Source organism: Dendrobates tinctorius, unplaced genomic scaffold (assembly GCF_039654945.1).
Source record: "Dendrobates tinctorius isolate UK_male_01 unplaced genomic scaffold, ASM3965494v1 ptg000005l, whole genome shotgun sequence".
NCBI lineage: Eukaryota > Metazoa > Chordata > Amphibia > Anura > Dendrobatidae > Dendrobates > Dendrobates tinctorius.
Genome location: NW_027361673.1, coordinates 23,946,798 through 23,969,029, shown reverse-complemented (window position 1 = coordinate 23,969,029; position 22,232 = coordinate 23,946,798). Strand labels below are relative to the sequence as shown.

The 22,232-nt window shown below is 42.1% G+C and overlaps 1 protein-coding gene across 1 annotated transcript in view; it reads left to right on the top strand.

Annotated features, from left to right (window-relative positions):
- OSBPL10 (oxysterol binding protein like 10) overlaps positions 1–22,232 on the top strand; it is a 664,525-nt gene that overhangs the window by 617,014 nt on the left and 25,279 nt on the right. Inside the window, exons 9-11 of the mRNA XM_073568669.1 lie at positions 2,158–2,344; positions 12,943–13,125; positions 15,814–15,967. Of these exons, the coding sequence (XP_073424770.1) occupies positions 2,158–2,344; positions 12,943–13,125; positions 15,814–15,967 (524 nt within the window). The remainder of the gene's footprint in view (positions 1–2,157; positions 2,345–12,942; positions 13,126–15,813; positions 15,968–22,232) is intronic.

Genomic DNA, 22,232 nt, shown 5'->3' with positions numbered 1-22,232 from the left:
TGCTTTCAGAAACGCCCAATCTATCAAAATATAAACTAAAATAACACAATTGTTAAATGATGTAAGAATAAAAAAAGGTCAGAATTACTTTTTTTGGTTAACACAACATTGCAATAAAATGCAATAACAGGCGATCAAAACATTGTATTTACTCCAAAATGGTATCAATAAAAACGGCTGCTCAGCGCCCAAAAAATAAGCGCTCACTCATTCCTTGCTCCTGAAAAAATGGAGGTGCTACTGATCTTGAAAAATGGTGCCATTTTACTTTATATTTTAAAGAGCTTGTCCACTACTAGGAGAACTCCTTGATCAAAATGTTTTCCGCCAATAAAATAATAAAGCCTATGCTCACCTCCGGCTCAGGCGTTGTTCCCGCGGTGTTAGCACTCGCTCTCCCTGAGCTCTTGTGTGATTATTGTGACACGTGACCTCAGCGCCCAATCAGCGCTGGCGTAACTGTCCATGCCTTTGGACAAATCGAACATGAAGTCCAGGCTGCAGCTGAACTCAGACTTCCTCTTCCTGCTCAATTCGACAGGAGGCAAGGAAAGTGATGACAGCGCTGCTTGGGCTCTGGCGTTGCCTGTCAGAACAACAGCATGCAAGCCCCGGGAGACGGAGTGCCAACACCGTGGGAACAGCGCCGACACAGGAGTTGAGAATAAGCTTTATTATTTTATGGGGTCCAAGCAAGGGCTATGAGAAGAAGTTGTCCAAGTAGTGGACAACTTCTTTAATAAGCTTAAAAAAACTTTCTCCACTTAAAATAAAAAGAACTTTTAAATGTTTGGTATCTATGAACTCACAATGACCTGGAGAATGGTAATGGCAGGTTGCTTTTAGCATTTAGTGAACATGGTAAAAAATAAAATTGTAGAATTGCATGTTTTTTGAAGTTTCACCACACTTGCAATTTTTTTTCCGTTTCTAGTACACTATATGGGAAACCCAATGATGTTGTTCAAAAGTACAACTCGTCTCTCAAAAAACAAGCACTCATATAGCCATATTGACTAAAAAAATAAGAGTTATGGCTCTGAGAAGCAAAAAACTCATACAGAAAACCTTAAGGTCGTGAAGGTCGTGAAGTGGTTTAACTCTTATGGAGCCTGTGAATTGGTGGCCTCACTTCCGATTGCAATACGATTTAGAATAAGATCTCATTACAAGCCGTGCTGAAATTTCCATACAATTTTCCGATGGAACATGGAGGAAGCTATGATGGGATTTCACAGCTGTTATCTGTGATAAACCTATCAGAGAGTTAACAACCCAGTTAACAGGAAAAAAGCTGTTTGTGCTCTCCTCTCCACCACTCCTCACTTGGGATTTGGTGATGGAACCAAAGAACTGTGCATACTGCTAAAGTGTCTTCTATAAAAGCAAAACAAAAAAGCACCACCTATATTAATATATATTTTACATTTGAAATGTCTAAGGTTGGGGTAGAAGATAAATTAAGTAGGTACATCAAACCTCTCACAAACCAATGGCCAGAAACAGAGTAGATAAAGCTGGCCATTACGCATAGAGACGCTCTGCTTATTGGCAGCAATGTATTCTGATGTTCCTGGTCAACCTCTTACATTTTAAGCTCTTTCTGAAATCTGCTTTATAAAATCTGCTTTATATGTATGGCAGAAGTAGGGATAACTTTAATGTATCCCCCTCTGTACAAGACAGGTGCTGGCCGTTTTACACAGACAGTTGACCGATAACTGCTATGATTTTTTTTTTTTAGGGGGTGGGGTGCAAATTGACCTTTTTGCTATGGGGCCTCATGATTTCTTTGTATACACCTGACCATGAACTCAACTGGCAACTCAGCATGTGATAGTGGTAAATGATTTTGCTAAATGAATCTAATTCTGAAAGTTGGTGTCCTTTCCTACTTGACCATAAAGTGATGCTGTAATTTTATGCTACTGTATTCTACACTATTTTTTTCACTTGATTAGAAAAAAATCTGGAAAAGTCCACAGTAATCTGACAATGGTAAGCCTTTTTGAGAAAAAAGCACAATACCTTTATTGCAAAAACCCTATTTAACACTATGTAATTGATTTATCTCATTTTATTATAGCAGTAATACATTTTTAAGTGTATTGTACAGCTTACTTACATGTTCCTTTATGTAATTTTCTAATCACTCAGGGGTACTCAAGCTGATGGAGTATGGAGAGGAATATGTATTTACTCTTCCCAGTGCCTACGCTCGTTCTATACTCACTGTTCCCTGGGTGGAATTAGGAGGTAAAGTGAACATTACCTGTGCCAAGACAGGATATGCGGCTACAGTTACGTTTCACACCAAGCCTTTCTATGGAGGAAAAGTGCACAGGTAAGAAAGGATGTTTTGAAATAGCACTCAACTTCCAATGTAATAAAAAAATAATCATATACAATTTTGAGGAAAACGTTACATTTGAAAAGATTTTATTTTCATTTATTAACAATAGTAGTCTATTGCTTAAAGGGAAATTCTCAAGTTATTAAAGTGCTTTAATTAGAATCATAGAATCGAAGAGTTGGAAGGGACCTCCTGGGCCATCTGGTCCAACCCCCTGCTCAAAGCAGGATTCGTTAAATCATCCCAGTCAGATGTCTGTCCAGCCTCTGTTTGAAGACTTCTATTGAAGGAGAACTCACCACCTCTTGTGGCAGCCTGTTCCACTCATTGATCACTCTAACTGTCAAAAAGTTTTCTAATATCTAATCTGTGTCTCCTCCCATTCAGTTTCATCCCATTGCTTCTAGTCTTTCCTTGTGCAAATGAGAATAAAGATGATCCTTCTGCAATGTGACAGCCGTTGAGATATTTGTATATGCAAATAAAGTCTGTGAAGCCTCATTTAAGGGTCTCAAACACGGGACTAGCCAGATCTTCCTCCAGGGAAGGACCCAGCCAAGGGGTGGCTCCTTTTGAAAACCACCATTACCACCATATTAAGTGGCCCTTTAAGTCAATATCCAGCTCTTTACGAGTTTACAGATATGACAAGGGAAATACCAAGGTCAGGTATCCATCCACAGACAGCTGTTTCGGGGTGTTGCCCCTCATCAGTGTGGAGTAGGATTCTGGCTAGGTGGGAGCAATGCCTAGCAGACCAACATCACGAAACAATCACTGACCTCAGGGAGACCAGTTAAAGAAAACACTGCGGCAGCCGGCAAAGGCGCTTTTCTTTGACTGGTCTCCCTGAGGTCAGTGATTGTTTCGTGATCTTGAGATATTTGTAGACAGTTATTAAGTCTCCTCTTAGTCTTCTCTTTTGCAAGCTAAACATTCCCAAATCCTGCAACCTTTCCTCATAAGACAGGGTTTGCAGACCAGTCACCATTCTGGTCACTCTTTTCTGAACTTGCTCCAGTTTGTTGATGTCTTTTTTAAAATGTGGCACCCAAAACTGGACACAGTATTCCAGATGAGGTTTGACCAAAGAGGAGTAGAGGGCAATAATGACTTCACGTGAACTAGACTGTATGCTTCTGTCAATACATCCTAGAATTGCATTTGCCTTTTTTGCTGCTGCATTACACTGTTGACTCATATTCAGTCTGTGATCTATTAGTATACCCAAGTCTTTTTCACTTGTGCTGTTGCTTAGCCCTATTCCCCCCATTCTGTATATGCTTTTTTCATTTTTATTGAGCAGATGTAGTACTTTGCATTTTTCTCTGTTAAAAACAATTCTGTTAGTTGCTGCCCACTGCTCCAGTTTGTTTATATCTTTTTGAATCTTCTCTCTGTCTTCTCTAGTATTAGCTATCCCTCCTCGCTTTGTGTCATCAGCAAATTTAATCAGTTTACCCTCAATTACTTCATCTAAATCGTTGATAAAGATGTTGAACAATACAGGGCCCAGGACAGAGCCCTGTGGTACCCCACTTGAGACATTCTTCCATCTGGATGTGCATCCATTTACTACCACTCTTTGGGTCCGATCACTAAGCTAGTTATGAATCCACCTAACAGTTGCCTTGTCCATTTCATACTTAGTCATTTTTTCAATAAGGATTGTGTGAGATACTTTGTCAAATGCTTTGCTGAAGTCAAGATATACTATATCTACAGCATTTCCCTCATCCGCCCAATCAGTGATTCTGTCATAGAAGGAAATTAAGTTAGTCTGACATGACTTATTAGTTACAAACCCATGCTGACTCTGTTTAATCACTTCATTCTTATCCAGGTACTGACATTCATGTTGTTTAATAATTTGTTCAAAGATCTTTCCTGGTATAGAAGTCAGACTCACCGGCTATAGTTGCCTGGGTCCACATTCTTCCCCTTTTTGAAGATAGGAACAACATTTGCTCTTCTCCAGTCTTCTGGGACTTAGAATCATAGAATCATAGAATCATAGAATCTTAGAGTTGGAAGGGACCTCCTGGGCCATCTGGTCCAACCCCCTGCTCAAAGCAGGATTCGCTAAATCATCCCAGTCAGATGTCTGTCCAGCATCTGTTTGAAGACTTCCATTGAAGGAGAACTCACCACTTCTCGTGGCAGCCTGTTCCACTCATTGATCACTCTAACTGTCAAAAAGTTTTTTCTAATATCTAATCTGTGTCTCCTCCCATTCAGTTTCATCCCATTGCTTCTAGTCTTTCCTTGTGCAAATGAGAATAAAGATGATCCTTCAACAATGTGACAGCCCTTTAGATATTTGTAGACAGCTATTAAGTCTCCTCTCAGTCTTCTCTTTTGCAAACTAAACATTCCCAAATCCTGCAACCTTTCCTCATAAGACAGGGTTTGCAGACCGGTCACCATTCTGGTCGCTCTTTTCTGAACTTGCTCCAGTTTGTTGATGTCTTTTTTAAAATGTGGTGCCCAAAACTGGACACAATATTCCAGATGAGGTCTGACCAAAGAGGAGTAGAGGGAAATAATGACTTCACGTGATCTAGACTGTATGCTTCTGTTAATACATCCTAGAATTGCATTTGCCTTTTTTGCTGCTGCATCACACTGTTGACTCATATTCAGTCTGTTATCTATTAGTATACCCAAGTCTTTTTCACATGTGCTGTCACTTAGCCCTATTCCTCCCATTCTATATATGCTTTTTTCATTTTTATTGCCCAGATGTAGTACTTTGCATTTCTCCCTGTTAAAAACCATTCTGTTAGTTGCTGCCCACTGCTCCAGTTTATTTAAATCTTTTTGAATCCTCTCTCTCTCTTCTCTAGTATTAGCTATCCCTCCTAGCTTTGTGTCATCAGCAAATTTAATCAGTTTACCCTCAATTCCTTCATCTAAATCGTTGATAAAGATGTTGAACAATACAGGGCCCAGGACAGAGCCCTGTGGTACCCCACTTGAGACATTCTTCCAACTGGATGTGCAGCCATTTACAACCACTCTTTGTGTCCGATCACTAAGCCAGTTATGAATCCACCTAACAGTTGCCTTGTCCATTCCATACTTAGTCATTTTTTCAATAAGGATTGTATGAGAGACTTTGTCAAATGCTTTGCTGAAGTCAAGATATACTATATCTACAGCATTTCCTTGATCCACCCAATCAGTGATACCATCATAGAAGGAAATTAAGTTAGTCTGACATGACTTATTAGTTACAAACCCATGCTGACTCTGTTTAATCACTTCATTCTTATCCAGGTACTGACATACATGTTGTTTAATAATTTGTTCAAAGATCTTTCCTGGTATAGAAGTCAGACTCACCGGCCTATAGTTGCCTGGGTCCACCTTCTTCCCCTTTTTGAAGATAGGAACAACATTTGCTCTTCTCCAGTCTTCTGGCACTTCTCCTGTTCTCCAAGAATTTTCAAAGATTATGGAGAGGGGTTCGAAAATTTCTTCTGCTATCTCCTTCAGTACTCTGGGGTGTAATTCATCTGGACCTGGAGACTTGAATTCATTTAGGTTAGCTAAGTGTTTCCTCACTATCTTTCTGTTTATAGATATCCTGGATTCTTCTATTCCCTTAATAGGACAGTGAATAACAGTTGATGTTACATTTCCTTTCTGAGAGAAAACAGATGCAAAATAGGAATTTAAAAGTTCAGCCTTCTCAACATCCTGTCTTACCATTTCATCATTTTCATCCTGTAAAAATCCTATAGCATCTTTGACTTTTCTTTTACTTTTGACATATCCCCAAAATCCTTTATTATTGCTTTTGACATCTCTTGCAAGCCTCAATTCATTTTCAGCTTTAGCTAATCTGATTTGTGCCCTGCAGGTTCTGCAGACAGCATTATATTCTTCTTTAGATATGCCTCCCTCTTTCCATTTTATAAACATTTTTTTCTTCCTTTTTAGCATGTGCTTAAGTTCTGTGTTCATCCATTCTGGTTTCCTTAAATGCTTCCTATTCTTCCCTCTTTTCGGAATTGTTAACAACTGTGCTTTGAGAATTTCATTTTTCAAGATTTCCCATCCTTCCTGGACATTTTTGTCTTTAAGGATATCCAGCCATTGGATCCCTCCAATTCTCTTTCTGAATCCTTTAAAATCTGCCTTTCTGAAATCTAACCTTGATGTCTGAGTCTTCACAGGTCTTCCGCCTCTAGTTATCCAAAATTCTAAAATAGCATGGTCGCTACCTCCTAGGGTCCCAGCCACTTTTACCTCCTCAACCATTTCCTCCCTGTTTATAAGGATTAGATCCAAGGTAGCAGTTCCCCTTGTTTTCTCCCTTACCTTTTGGAAGATAAAGTTGTCAGCAAGAGAGGATAAGAATTTCCTTGACCTGTTAGTTTTGCCTGAGAGAGATTCCCAACAAATGTCTGGATAGTTGAAATCTCCCATGACAACTATGTCATATTTTTTGGAGAACTTGGCCATTTGATGCATAAAGAGTTCATCCATATCTTCAGCTTGCACAGGCGGCCTGTAGTAAATGCCTACAATGGTGTCCTTTCCATTGTTCTGTCCTTGTATTCTTACCCAAACAGTTTCCACAGAACTCCCAGTCTCTGAAGCTTCAATCTCTGTGCAGATATACGCGTTTCTAACATACAATGCGACACCCCCTCCTCGTTTATCAAGTCTGTTTCTTGCAAATAAGTTGTATCCTTCTAGTCTTGTATTCCAATCATGTGTATTGTCCCACCAAGTTTCAGTGATTCCAATGACATCATATTTCTTTTCCTGTGTTAGTAGTTCCAATTCTCCTTGTTTGTTGCCCATGCTTTGTGCATTAGTATAGAAACATTTTAGTTTGTGATTGGTTTCTCTTTCTCCAATGTTTTTATTAATTAGATTCTTTCGTCTTTGTTCTTCCTTTCCACTTCTAATAGCAGAGTTCTCAATAGCATTTGTCAGGTGTATGGCTTTTTCTGGTCTTTTGCTTCCCTTCCCATGTTGTTCTAGTTTAAAGCTCTCCTTACAAGTGTAGCAAGGCGACTTCCAAATAAATGCTTTCAAGTCTTCGTAAGGTGCACCCCATCTCTAGCAAGTAGTCCATCGTATAAGTAGTTCACTCCGTGATCCAGAAATCCAAATCGTTCCTGACGGCACCATCGACGTAGCCAGTTGTTCACCTGCAGAATCTTATTCCACCTCCTTGTTCCATGGCCATCCACTGGGAGGATGGAAGAGAAGACCACCTGCGCTCCCAGTTCTTTCACTTTCTTGCCTAAGTCTTCAAAGTCTCTGCAGATGGTTTCCAGGTCATTTCTTGCGGTGTCATTTGTCCCCACATGTAGTAGCAGGAATGGGTAGTCATCTGTAGGTCTGAAGAGTCCTGATATCCTGTCAGACACATCTTTAATTTTTGCACCTGGAAGACAGCACATTTCTCTTGAAGTTATATCCGGTCTGCAGATAGCGGCCTCTGTTCCTCTCAACAGGGAATCCCCCATGACCACCACTCTCCGTTTCTTCTTCACAACATTTTTCTTTCTCCATCCAGGAGGACTCTGAAGGCGTACAAGGTTGCTGTTTGTGGGCAAAGTCTTATCCTGATGTATTTCTTCATCGTTTTCCTGCGTGAGAGCCTGGTACTGGTTTCTGAGCAGTATGGGTGCTGACTGCCTCCTGATCCTCCTGTTTCTCTGGGTCACATGTCTCCATTCCTCTGTTTCTTCAGGTGCACTTCGAATTTCTTCTCTTTCTGTAACATGAAGAGATAATTCTGCTCTGTCCAAGAACTCTTCACCTTCCTTAATGATCTTCAACGTAGCTAACCTCTCTTCGAGATTTTGCAACTTTTCCTCCAACAGGGACACAAGCTTGCATTTGTGGCATGTGAAGTTTGGCTTTTCCACTGGTAAATCTGTGAACATGTAGCAAGAAATGCAGCTCACCAAATGGCTCCTGGCCTCTTCCATCTTGAGATTTCTTAAAAACGATGAAAGATGAGCCAAAATTTTTTGTTCTCCACGAATTTTCAAAGATTATGGAGAGCGGTTGAAAAATTTCTTCTACTATCTCCTTCAGTACTCTGGGGTGTAATTCATCTTGACCTGGAGACTTGAATTCATTTAGGTTAGCTAAGTGTTTCCTCACTATATTTCTGTTTATAGATATCCTGGATTCTATTCCCTTAATAGGACAGTGAAGAATAGTTGATGTTACATTTCCTTTCTGAAAGAAAACAGATGCAAAATAGGAATTTAAAAGTTCGGCCTTCTCAACATCCTGTCTTACCATTTCATAATTTTCATCCTGTAAAAATCCTATAGCATCTTTGACTTTTCTTTTACTTTTGACATATCCCCAATATCCTTTATTATTGCTTTTGACGTCTCTTGCAAGCCTCAATTCATTGTCAGCTTTAAATAATCTGATTCGTGCCCTGCAGGTTCTGCAGACAGCATTATATTCTTCTTTAGATGTGCCTCCCTCTTTCCATTTTATAAACATTTCTTTCTTCCTTTTTAGCATGTGCTTAAGTTCTGTGTTCATCCATCCTGGTTTCCTTAAACGCTTCCTATTCTTCACTCTTTTCGGAATTGTTAACAATTGTGCTTTGAGAATTTTATTTTTCAAGATTTCCCATCCTTCCTGGACATTTTTGTCCTTAGGGATATCCAGCCATTGGATCCCTCCAATTCTCTTTCTGAATCCCTTAAAATCTGCCTTTCTGAAATCTAACCTTGACGTCTGAGTCTTCGCAGGTCTTCCTCCTCTAGTTATCCAAAATTCTAAAATAGCATGGTCGCTACCTCCTAGGGTCCCAGCCACTTTTACCTCCTCAACCATTTCCTCCGTTTATAAGGATTAGATCCAAGGTAGCAGTTCCCCTTGTTTTCTCCCCTACCTTTTGGAAGATAAAGTTGTCAGCAAGAGAGGATAAGAGTTTCCTTGACCTGTTAGTTTTGCCTGAGAGAGATTCCCAACAAATGTCTGGAGAGTTGAAATCTCCCATGACAACTACGTCATATTTTTTGGAGAACTCGGCCATTTGATGCATAAAGAGTGCATCCATATCTTCAGCTTGCACAGGCGGCCTGTAGTAAATGCCTACATTGGTGTCCTATCCATTGTTCTATCCTTGTATTCTTACCCAAACAGTTTCCACAGAACTCCCAGTCTCTGAAGCTTCAATCTCTGTGCAGATATACACGTTTCTAACATACAATGTGACACCTCCTCCTCGTTTATCAAGTCTGTTTCTTGCAAATAAGTTGCATCCTTCTAGCCTTATATTCCAATCATGTGTATTGTCCCACCAAGTTTCTGTGATTCCAATGACATCATATTTCTTTTCCTGCGTTAGTAGTTCCAATTCTCCTTGTTTGTTGCCCATGCTTTGTGCATTAGTATAGAAACATTTTAGTTTGTGATTGGTTTCTCTTTCTCCAATATTATTATTATTTAGATTTTTTTGTCTTTGTTCTTTCCTCCCATTTCTAATAGCAGAGTTCTCAATAGCATTTGTCAGGTGTATGGCTTTTTCTAGCCTTTTGCTTCCCTTCCCGCATTGTTCTAGTTTAAAGCTCTCCTTATAAGTGTAGCAAGGCGACTTCCAAATACATGTTTTCCAGTCTTCGTAAGTTGCACCCCATCTCTAGCAAGTAGTCCATCGTATAGGTAATTCACTCCGTGATCCAGAAATCCAAATCCTTGCTGACGGCACCATCAACATAGCCAGTTGTTCACCTGCAGAATCTTATTCCACCTCCTTGTTCCATGGCCATCCACTGGGAGGATGGAAGAGAAGACCACCTGCGCTCCCAGTTCTTTCACTTTCTTACCTTAGTTAGATATCATGAAAATAAACAAATTTACAATTGAATTATCAATCTGTCATTTCTCTCCAAGGAGAGTTTTTATCTTTCATAGTGTACTGCTGGTTTCCATGGAGCTCGGCCACCAGTGTCTGCCCAGACCACGGCCGAGAATGCTCAGCAGTTACATTCCAGTAGAAGGTTTTACTCTTAACACACTAGTCAGTTCTCTCCAGACCATTGATTTCTATACAGCAGTTAGCTGCTCACATCTCTTTCAGCTCCTGATGAGCTGCTATCATAAATATTGCAAAATCATCAGCCTTCAGCATCGGCTTCTCCCAGAGCAGTTCTTCAAATCATGACTCTGACTTTCGTGAGCTGTGTGCTTGCTCAAATGCCCTTTAATCTCTTTTTGTAATTATAGTTATGGCAGTGTACACTCTAGAACAAATATCAATAGCTGGATGTGTTACAGCAGAACTTGTGCTCAGCTTTATAGTTCTACTAGTACTGCTGTTCTGCTGCTCACCAGAACTGTGACTTAGGCTGTGTGCACACGCTGCGGATTAGGTGCGGATTCATCCGCGTGGATTTTGTAAAATCCGCAGGTGAAACCGCAGGTCAAAATACCTGCGGTTTTACCTGCGGATTGCTCTGCGGTTTTGCCCTGCGGTTTTTCATCTCCTCAATGGAGGAGATGGCAAACCGCAGGAGAATCCGCAGAAAGAATTGACATGTCAATTCTTTCTACGGATTGAAAACCGCAGATAATCCGCGCGGAAAATTCCGCACCGTCTGCACTGCGTTTTTTGATTCCCATAGGGAATCATTGTACTGTACACCGCAGCAGAAACTGCTGCGGGTCCGCAGCGGCCAAAACCGCTGCGGAACCGCAGCAAAATCCGCAGCGTGTGCACACAGCCTTAAGGAGAGCCCACTCCACCAGAAACTAGGAAGTAAGGAGACTGTAAAGAAACTGCATAGCTCCGAGCTGCTCAAGACAATTTGAGAATACTCCTTTAAAACATTTTTATAGTTTTTTAAAATATGTAAAAAAAATAGAATAAAACCAATGAGCAAATACCCTGCAGAAAGTGAATAAATTAAATAGTGATAGTACACATAAACAACATGGGGTTCTTCATTGATACTATTTTGATCAAAAGTACTTAAAAGCCATCCCACCGCAACAACATGTACCCAATCAGGGTGGTCCCTAATTACTAACTTTTCCTATTAAATCTTCATTATTTGTTATTTTTACTAAGTTATCATTTTTGTATTCACTTTTACTACATTAGTCTTAAGAGCCACCTAAAGCATCTACCGAAGACACAGTAGAGTATTGTGCAGATGTCTGACTGTGAGACCAGGAGCTAAACAATTTGAATAACACGAGAGCCACTAAGCATATATATATATATATATATATATGAAATAATGCTGTGAAAATCTCCAATTTTCGGCCGCTAAGCTTTAGTACACCAATCTGAGTAATGTTAGACGCTACAGGATTTTGTTCTACAATAATTTGACCTTTGCTGTATTCAAAAGGGCAAGAAAAATAATAAAATTAAATACCATAAAAAAATTAAAAAGAACTGAATTTTCAGAAAAAATGAAAGCGGTTTTACCACTCAATGAGTGTTATGGAAACATACATTCCATGTTTATGAAGGCTCTGCCACCTCTCTTGGTGGACATGGAATTGCATTTTCGGAATTAGTCAAGCAATTACTAAAAAGTTTTTTAAGAGAACACCACTCTAAGATTATTTTCAGTAGAATCAAAACAATGAAACCTACTCTTACTAATATTCTACTCCCTCCTCCAAACTTACAATTGGTAATGTCCATTCTGATAGATAATACACTCCTGACATCTTGTGAAACCCAGAATTGTCCTTGATGCTGCAGGATTCATCATGTAAGAGAACGTTCTCCTTACGGCCGTGAGCTTAGCATTGCGCTACATAGCCTTAGGGTCCCGCCACACACAGCGATCTCGCTAGCGACATCGCTGTGTGTGACGGGGATCAGCGACCTGCCCCCCTGTCGGTTATCGCTGATCGTGCTCGAGCGGCCTGGGCCGTTTTTTGATCGCTGGTCTCCTGTTGCCCAGCATGCAGCGCTGCGTGTGGCAGCGAGAGACCAGCAATCAGCGACGCTGGACGCTGGTTTCTAATGTAAACGTCGGGTATCCAGGAGCCACAGCTCCTGGATACCCAACGTTTACTTTAGAATCCAGCGTCCAGCGTCGCTGGTCCTGATCGCTGGGGCTGTCTATGTGACAGCTCCCAAGCGATCAGCCTAACGGTGTCCCAGCGATCCCATCCATGTTGGATCGTTGGTGGGATCGCTGGGACATCGTTATGTGTAACGGGGGCTTTAGTACTTTATGGCCAAACCTCATCTATAAAGTGTTTTACATTTTCTGAGCTGATGTTTTCAGTGGAAGTAGAGAACATTGTCTTGTTATGTAAACTTCTGTTTTTCTTGCTTCTATATATTTCAGCCTTCCAGTAATGCCACTTTCAAATAACTATGCAGCTCTTGAAGAGCAAGGCATGACATAAAGCATAGTACACATTTGGATTCTTCCAATAAATAATTGTTGTTCTTAGTTTGAGGAATATTGTCTTCTGCCTCTTTTCTTCATCAGGATGAACAGGATGTAGGGTAGTAGGTTGAAAGAAATGAAATAATATATATATATTATGTTTCTACGCTACTTGGTCAAACCTATTAACTATATTAATATGCGTATATGTTGATTTTTCATATGTAGAATCACAGCTGAGATTAAACACAACCCCACCAATGTAATAGTTTGTAAGGCCCAGGGGGAGTGGAATGGATCCCTAGAATTCACTTACAACAGTGGAGAAACCAAAGTCATTGATACTACAAAGCTCTCAGTTATTAGGAAAAAGATTCGACCCCTGGCAAAACAAGGACCTACAGAATCAAGGTATGTTCATTGTATAGTCCAATGCCAGCATGTTTTTTTTCTTTCCTGCAATGAAAAATGCAGGAATATAACCAGAGTAACATATTTTTTGGACCATAAGACAATTGTTTTAGCCAGAAAACTCTTACTAAAATGTGTGTAGTCTAGAAGCAGACTATGATCGAGGAGAACGCTGACACTGCATCATTCCCAGTCACTGAGAGAACTGCTCTTTATCCTCCTGCCCTACACTGATCAGTCGGATCTGTGCAGGACAGGAGGGAAAACTACCAAAACCTGCACATTACCAAACCTGCATGGTTGCTAAAAGTCTTAGCTGAGGGCTCTATCAGGTTATGTGATCATTCGCATGCATGGAACATACTTCAAAATGTGGTAGTTATGAATGCACAGTCTGCAGTAGAGCTGTGTGTGTGGATGTGTGGCAGATCTTTGTGCCTGAATGTAGCAGAGTTGTTTATCTAGGAGAGCTGTGAATACATGCTCACGTGTTTATGTAGCAGAGCTACAAATCTGTAACGTCAATTTTGTGCTGTGGATTTCACCGCCATTTGCAGGGCACAGACTATAATCTGCGATGGAATCCACAGCATAAATTGTCATGTTACGGATTTTTGTAGTGCCCTGATGAGATTTTATCATTCCGGCGTGCAGATTCCTTAGATGTGACGAACATACATGTCCCAGTTACATGGGAAAGCAGCCACGTTTGGTGATCTGCTAAAGCCCCCTTCACACATAGCAATCTCGCTACATGTGACACGTACCTGCAACCCGGCCCCCTGCTGAATATCGCTGATCGCGCGCGAGCGTCCTGGGCCATTTTCTTCTCGCTGGCGTCCCGCTGGCGCCGACTAGCGACTCATGGACGCAGGCGGAAGTCGTCATCATCGCTGCGTGTGACAGGTAACGACCGCCGACGGGCTGCTGCGTTGCTGGTGAGATCTGCCTGTTTGGCAGCTCACTAGCGACCATTTAACGATGCACCAGCGATCCTGACCGGGTCGTATCGTTGTCGGGATCGCTAGTGCATCGCTAAATATAACGGGACCCTAAGACCGTGTCAGGAAGTGCCCAGGGATCACCTTGTCACTGGATCCACTAGAGACAGTGACATTGACACTTTCTGTATTCACTAGATACAGTAGCTCTCATTAAACTGGCCATACACATAGAATATCTGTCCACAGCTATCTTTATTTTCACTCTGTTATGAAAAAAAAAGTCTGTATACATCAAAGCTTTCATGTTATATAAAAAAATGAAAAACGTTCAATATTAAAGCAAACTCCCAGCAATGTTTTCTGTGCGCAATATTCCGCATTCATATGAAAAATCTGCCTCCAGCGATAGAGCAGCGTCAGCAGGCAGTTAAGAGCAGCCATATTATCATAGTGAGATTTAAGTGAAATGGAAGCGTCTAGAGTAAACAAGGGGAACATCAAAGCCCCTCTTTGTAATCGTCTTTTCTTGGAGCAGTAGAGAAGCAGCGGTTGGCGCTTTTGTAGCACAAGTTGCTAATGATTGCTTCAAAGTTATTGAATGGTAAACATTGTAAAAAAGCAGCGAGCATGTATTTCACGTACTCAGCAGTGCTCTACACTTCTGTAGAATAGTGGTGGTATGAGGCACATTATCCAAGGGAACTGGGAAAAATCTACAACAGCTACGCCATTACAACTGGACCATTCCATATGGAAACTTGACCGTAACGATGTCTAAATATGGCTGGTGAGATGGCTTTTGTTTTTCGAGCTCTACTCTGCATCATTTACGGCAGTGATGCAATCAGTATTGCAAACTCTCATAGGGGTGCTTAGATGTGTACGTAACATAATATAATTACTAGTGATGAGTGCACGTGCCCGGATAAAGTGTTATACGAGCATACTCGGGTCCTAACCGAGTGTCTTTGGCGTGCCTGAAAAATATGTTCGCATCCCCACACTTGCATATCTTGCAGCTGTTCAACAGCCGCAACACATGCCTGTTTTTTGCTCAATCCCTACATGTGTTGAAGCTGTTTAGCAGCCTCAAGACAAGCAGCTGCGTGGGCTCAAGCAAAGGCGCCTCTGTACAACACTTCATTTTTCCCTAGTGATACCGTTGTGAGGTCAGGTGCACATGACCGTTTTTCTCTTCATTTGATAAAAATGGTTCGATTATGCTAACCAGACATAGATCAGAGTGGCATCAGTTTTTCTCGGAGGTGGAAAGAAAAAAATGTTTCTCCACCCTCTCCATTCAGTCAGTTCGTGAAAATCAGACCACATGGTTTCCACACAGTCCCATAGACTTGCATTGTCTATTTTCATTCGAAACTTAGATCAATATTAGATCTTTTTTTATTATTATTATTACAAAAATCAGATGTGCACATGGAATAACTTGGGTACGAGCGTGATCCGCCTAAACCACGGATAGCACCAGTCCGATATAAACAGTCATGTGCACCTGCCCTAATTGAGAAAATGTTGATCCATACTATACCTCTGCGTGTCTCTTGTGAAATCAAATGCAGATTGGTAATACAGCCTTGTGCACCACATTATACTGAAATATTTCTGCAGAACTTCTTTGTAAAACTTCTACACACTTCCCTGAAATAAATATTTTGGAAGAGTTTGCACTTTTTGTAATTCTGTCCCATGCAAGTCAGTGACAAATTTATTTATTGTTTCTCTTCAGACGTATTTGGGAAAATGTCACCAATGCGCTAAAAACAGATAATGTTGACGCAGCATCGGAGCACAAACACCAACTTGAAGAAAAACAAAGGGCAGAAGCACGGCAGAGGGCATCTGCTAACACACCATGGAAGCCAAAATATTTTATCAAAGAGGCAAGTTTATGCTGACATGTCTGTTATAATCTGTGATTTATGTAGTCTTTATTTCAGATTATCTTTGTGGAAGTTAACTCGATGGCAAACTCATCTTCATCACAGTTTATCACTCCTCTGGCCTAGGGACGCTATGAGTGACAGCTCAGCAGTCCTATAGGATTGGGAGTCTGCTGCTCTGTCAGCATTTTGATTGACAGCCCTGCTGCTCAATCTGGCCGAGCCTCTGGGCTTTCTCCGGGTGTGAGCAGACCATTGTCAGCTGTGGCTTTGCTCTGTATCTAGCTTCCTAATCTTGTTGCTAGACCTTTGTTTTGACTGTGTGTTATCCCTTTTGCTCTTGATGCTCTCTGACCACAGATACCTGACCCCAGACTATCCGTTTCTCATCCTTTTATCTTGACGTACCCCCCTGGCATTTGACCACTGGACTATGTCTTTGTGTTGCCCCTGTGAACTACGAGCCCTCCTGGTATCTGACCTCCGGCCTCCTGACTACCCAGTCTCACAGCTTGTCTGTGAGTAGAGACTCAGCATCACAATGTTACAGCATAACATAATAATGTTACACTGGATAGACTAATGCATTCAAATGTGTGTCTAATCTAAGGTTTATTAGATAAAGTGTATTGTACCAATGCAGTGATGAAACCTTCTGTCTCGAATGTATTCACAGGATAATGAGGCGGAGGATGGAGGCTTCCTCTGCTATTATTTCACGGGTATATAGGGCTATGGCTCTTGGAGATAAAAGTGCTGCTGTGTGAAGCATCATGAAACATTGTAACCTTCCTCTATTTGTATAAGCAAAAAGCTACCAAACCGTTTTCTGCCCATGTAATAGGCTGCTGCTGAATTGTGAGAAAATACAATGGATTGTGCTGAAGTCAGAAGCGTTGGTACACAAGGATCAGTGTTGGCACAATTTTTGCCGTCTCGTCTCTTATCTTCATTGTCGGCAGGGGAGTGCAATGTCAGTGCACCTTGAAAGTAATACACAAGTGAGCAGGGTGTGCATACTGAGAAACGCTGCGGAATTAAAACCAGCGCAGTCTTGGCGATGACTTCAGCCCTTGTTCACCGATGACGTCCCGTTCAGGGTAATGACTGAAGCCCTAGTGCCCCGATGACGTCCCATTCATGGTAATGACTGCAGCCCTGGTGCCCCGATGATGTCCCTTTCAGGGTGATGACTGCAGCCCTGATGCCCCTATGACGTCCCATTCAGGGTGATGACTGCAGCCCTGGTGGCCCGATGATGTCCCATTTGAGATTCTCCAGTGCATTCTGGGAGGCTCAACATCATTGGAAATAAGAAAAAAAAACACAAATAGGAAGAGAGTGAATGGTAGGGAATTCGTAATAGAAGTACATTAGAAAAGTTTCCATTTTTTTAATTTACGTAACTAGATATAAACATTAAATTCACTGTTAGGTTTTGGACAATTCCTTTAATGACCCAGTGTGTTATGATTGAGTCACCGTAGGAGGCAAAAACAGAAATGCTAGCTAAGTCCAGAAAACCAGAGAGGTTGGCAGCTATCGGATTGCAGACCCCTGATCCTATCACAACAACTAACAGTAGCCGTGGGGGGTTCCTACGATGCCCTAGACCCCTCGATCACAGCCGGAGAATTAAATAGGCCGAAAGAAAGAAAGGGGAAATCTAAACTGCCCCAGAGCAGACCCCAAAGCAATAGGCAGCCCCCAACATATAATGACAGTGAAGCAAGATGAAAACACTAACACAGACAGAAAGATAGACTGAGCAAAGACGGGGCCCAAACTACCTAGATAGGAAAGGACAGGAAGGCTGCTGTCTGCAATCCGTGAAAAACCCTATGAAAATAAGAGCCAACAGACTGACAGTGAAAAAGGCCCTGAAGACGCTAGGCTTCAAAAAAGCTATGTCAGTACTCAGGCATATTCTGAAGACAGAGCAACCGGCAAAAGGAGATTCAGCTCATCCCAGCAGGGAATGGCAGAATCCAGAAAAGCAAGGAAAACAAAAACAAAACATAAATGCAAACAGGCAAAGCAGAAAACTTAGCTTTAGGGAAGCAGGAATAAGACTGGTGTCCTAGAAGTCCACAGAGAAATCACCCGCAGGGCAGAAGGGCGTCGGCAGCCTTATATCCAGTCAGTGACTCCACTCAGCCAGTCATCCTCATTAGGCTCAGGTGCCTGATAATCAGGCTCATTACCTTCCTTTACCAGAATAGGGAGTTCACCAGACCTCAGTGACAAAGGGGAAAATGAACTCACAACAGTACCTCCCCCTTGAGGAGGGGTCACCGAACCCTCAACCACGCCACCAGGGCGATCAGGGTGAGCCCGATGAAAGGCACGCACCAATCTTTTGGCATGAATATCAGAGGCAGAGACCCAGGAATTATCCTCCTGACCATAACCCTTCCACTTAACCAAATACTGGAGTCTCCGTCTAGCCAGACGGGAATCCAGTATTTTCTCTACCTCATATTCCATGTTACCTTCAACCAATACAGGGTCTGGAGGTGCCACCCCACGAACAACTGGTTCAACAAACCTCTTCAACAAGGACTTATGGGACACATTATGGATTTTAAATGTGACAGGAAGAGCCAAACGAAAAGAGACCGGATTAATAATCTCCAAAATCTTGTAAGGTCCAATAAATCTAGGCTTAAACTTAGGAGAAGCCACCTTCATAGCAATATTTTTTGATGATAACCACACCATATCACCAATCTTAAACTGGGGACCAATGGTCCTATGTCGATTGGAAAACCGCTGGGCCTTTTCCTGGGAGAGAGATAACTTATCCACCACTTGGTCCCAGATCTGGTGCATTCTCTCCACCACAGTGTCAACACCTGGGCAGGCAGAAGGCTCCACCTGCCCTGAAGAAAATCGAGGATGAAACCCAAAGTTACAAAAAAAAGGTGACATCAAAGTGGCAGAACTAGCTCTATTATTTAAAGCAAATTCGGCCAAGGGCAAAAATGAAACCCAATCATCCTGATCAGCGGAAATAAAACATCTCAAATACAACTCCAAGGTCTGGTTTGTTCTCTCTGTCTGCCCATTGGTCTGAGGGTGAAAACCAGAGGAGAAGGACAACTGAATTCCCAGCTTGGAACAGAAAGTCCTCCAAAATCTAGACACAAACTGAACTCCTCTGTCAGATACAATGTTCTCAGGAATCCCGTGCAAGCGAACCACCTGTTGCAAAAACAGGGGCACCAACTCAGAGGAAAATGACAACTTAGGGAGTGGTACAAGATGAACCATCTTAGATAACCTATCACAAATCACCCAAATAACAGTCATTCTTTGAGAGACCGGCATATCAGAGATGAAATCCATTGAAATATGGGTCCATGGCCTCCTGGGGACCGGCAAAGGCATCAGCAACCCACTAGAGCGAGAACAAGATTTAGACTGGGAGCAAGTCCCACAGGACTGCACAAAATTCCTGACATCATGAGACAAGGTGGGCCACCAAAAAGAGCGACTCACCAGATCTCTAGTACCAAAAATACCTGGATGACCAGCCAATGCAGAGCAATGCTAGAAAATTTTGCTATAAATTTCCGATAAAAATTAGCAAAACCCAAAAACTTCTGGAGGGCCTTCAAAGAAGTGGGCTGAACCCAATCATAAATGGCCTGTACCTTGGCCGGGTGCATTTCAATAGTTGACGGAGACAAAATAAATCCCAAATATGAAATCCTCTGTACTCCAAAAAGGCATTTCGATCCTTTGACATACAGGGAATTCTCCCTCAAGATCCGGAACACAGTCCGAATATGTTCCACATGAGGATCCCAATCCTTGGAGAAGATCAAAATATCATCCAGATAGATAATCAAAAATTTATCGACAAAGTCTCGGAAAATATCGTTCATGAAGCACTGGAAGACAGAAGGGGCATTAGTGAGCCCAAAAGGCATCACCAGGTACTCAAAATGTCCCTCCGGAGTATTAAACGCCATCTTCCATTCATCCCCCTGCTTAATGTGGATAAGATTATACGCCCCCCTGAGGTCAAGCTTGGTAAACCAGCAAGCACCTCTAACTCGAATAGATCCGAAATCAGGGGTAACGGATACTGATATTTAATAGTAATTTTATTGAGGGCACGATAATCAATACAAGGCCTTAAAGAACCATCCTTTTTGGCCACAAAAAAAAAACGGCACCTAAGGGTGAAGAGGATGGTCTACTATGACCCTTCTCCAACGCCTCCTTAATATAGGACCGCATAGCCTCGTGCTCGGGTACAGATAAATTGAAGAGCCGACCCTTGGGAAATTTACACCCCGGGCTTAGTTCAATAGCACAGTCATAACTCCTATGAGGAGGCAAGGACGCAGACTCATTCTCACTAAATACATCATAAAAGTCCGCCAAATAGTCAGGAACATCATGCGACTGAGGAGAGGTGGAAAAAAACGGAGCCTCACTAAAGGCACACCGACAACCCCAACTCACCACAGACACAGACTTCCAATCCAAAACTGGATTATGAATTTGCAACCAGGGAAACCCCAGAACAACGGCATCATGCAGACCATGCAACACCAAAAATCTGCAATTTTCTTGATGGTCTGGGGCGACCCGCATGACCACCTGGGTCCAAAACTGAGGTTTATTTTTAGCCAAAGAAGTAGCATCAATCCCCCTCAAAGGGATAGGCATCTGCAGAGGTGTCATCGGAAATCCACAACGTTTAGCAAAATCCAAGTCCATTAGGTTTAGCGCTGCTCCCGAATCCACAAAAGCCTTGGCGGAAAATGTGGACAGGGAGCAGATCAGAGTAATTGCCAGAAGAAACTTAGGTTGAACACCACCAACAGAAAACGTGTGTGCAAAGCGTTTCTCTCGTTTAGGACAAACAGAAATAATATGCGAGGCATCTCCACAGAGAAAACACAGCTTATTACGCCTTCTGAACTCCTGACGTTGCGCCTTAGACAAAACTCTATCACATTGCATAGGTTCAGACGTCTGTTCAACCGGTGGCAACACCTCTCGTGCAATCCTGCGTTCACGTAAATGCCGATCAACCTGAATGGCTAATGACTTAGAATCGTCCAGACCAGAGGGAACAGGAAATCCCACCATAGTATCTTTTACGGCTTCTGACAAACCCTTCCGAAAGAGAGCAGCCAAGGCATTATCATTCCAGGTAGTGAGGATCGCCCACTTTTGGAAATTTTGACAGTACAACTCTGCAGAATCTCGACCCTGGTTTAATGCCAACAGAGTCTTTTCAGCCTGATCAATAGCATTAGGTTCGTCATACAACAACCCCAAAGCTTGAAAGAATGCGTTCACATTATTCAGAATAGGATCATCTGGTTTCAAAGAAAACGCCCAATCCTGGGGATCGCCACGCAGCAAAGAGATGACAACTTTAACCTGCTGCGCGGAGCTCCCTGACGAGTTAGGCTTCAAGGCAAAAAATAATTTACAATTATTTTTGAAACTCAAAAATTTAGATCGATGCCCAAAAAATACATCAGGTGTAGGGATCTTTGGTTCAACAGCATGCGAACGAGCAAGGTAGGCGGAAATTCCCAGCACTTCCGCAGCGAGCTGCTCCACACGATCAGACAATTGCTTTATCTCCATTGAGAGAAAAAAAAATTCCCCCTACGGCCTCAGAGATATAGAGGAAAGAATATACACACTTTTTTTTTTTTTTAAACACAATTCTTTCCTGCTATTGAGTACCCTAGGATCTGCGGTATGGCGGGTGATTCTGTTATGATTGAGTCACCGTAGGAGGCAAAAACAGAAATGCTAGCTAAGTCCAGAAAACCAGAGAGGTTGGCAGCTATCGGATTGCAGACCCCTGATCCTATCACAACAACTAACAGTAGCCGTGGGGGGTTCCTACGATGCCCTAGACCCCTCGATCACAGCCGGAGAATTAAATAGGCCTAAAGAAAGAAAGGGGAAATCTAAACTGCCCTAGAGCAGACCCCAAAGCAATAGGCAGCCCCCAACATATAATGACAGTGAAGCAAGATGAAAACACTAACACAGACAGAAAGATAGACTGAGCAAAGACGGGGCCCAAACTACCTAGATAGGAAAGGACAGGAAGGCTGCTGTCTGCAATCCGTGAAAAACCCTATGAAAATAAGAGCCAACAGACTGACAGTGAAAAAGGCCCTGAAGACGCTAGGCTTCAAAAAAGCTATGTCAGTACTCAGGCATATTCTGAAGACAGAGCAACCGGCAAAAGGAGATTCAGCTCATCCCAGCAGGGAAT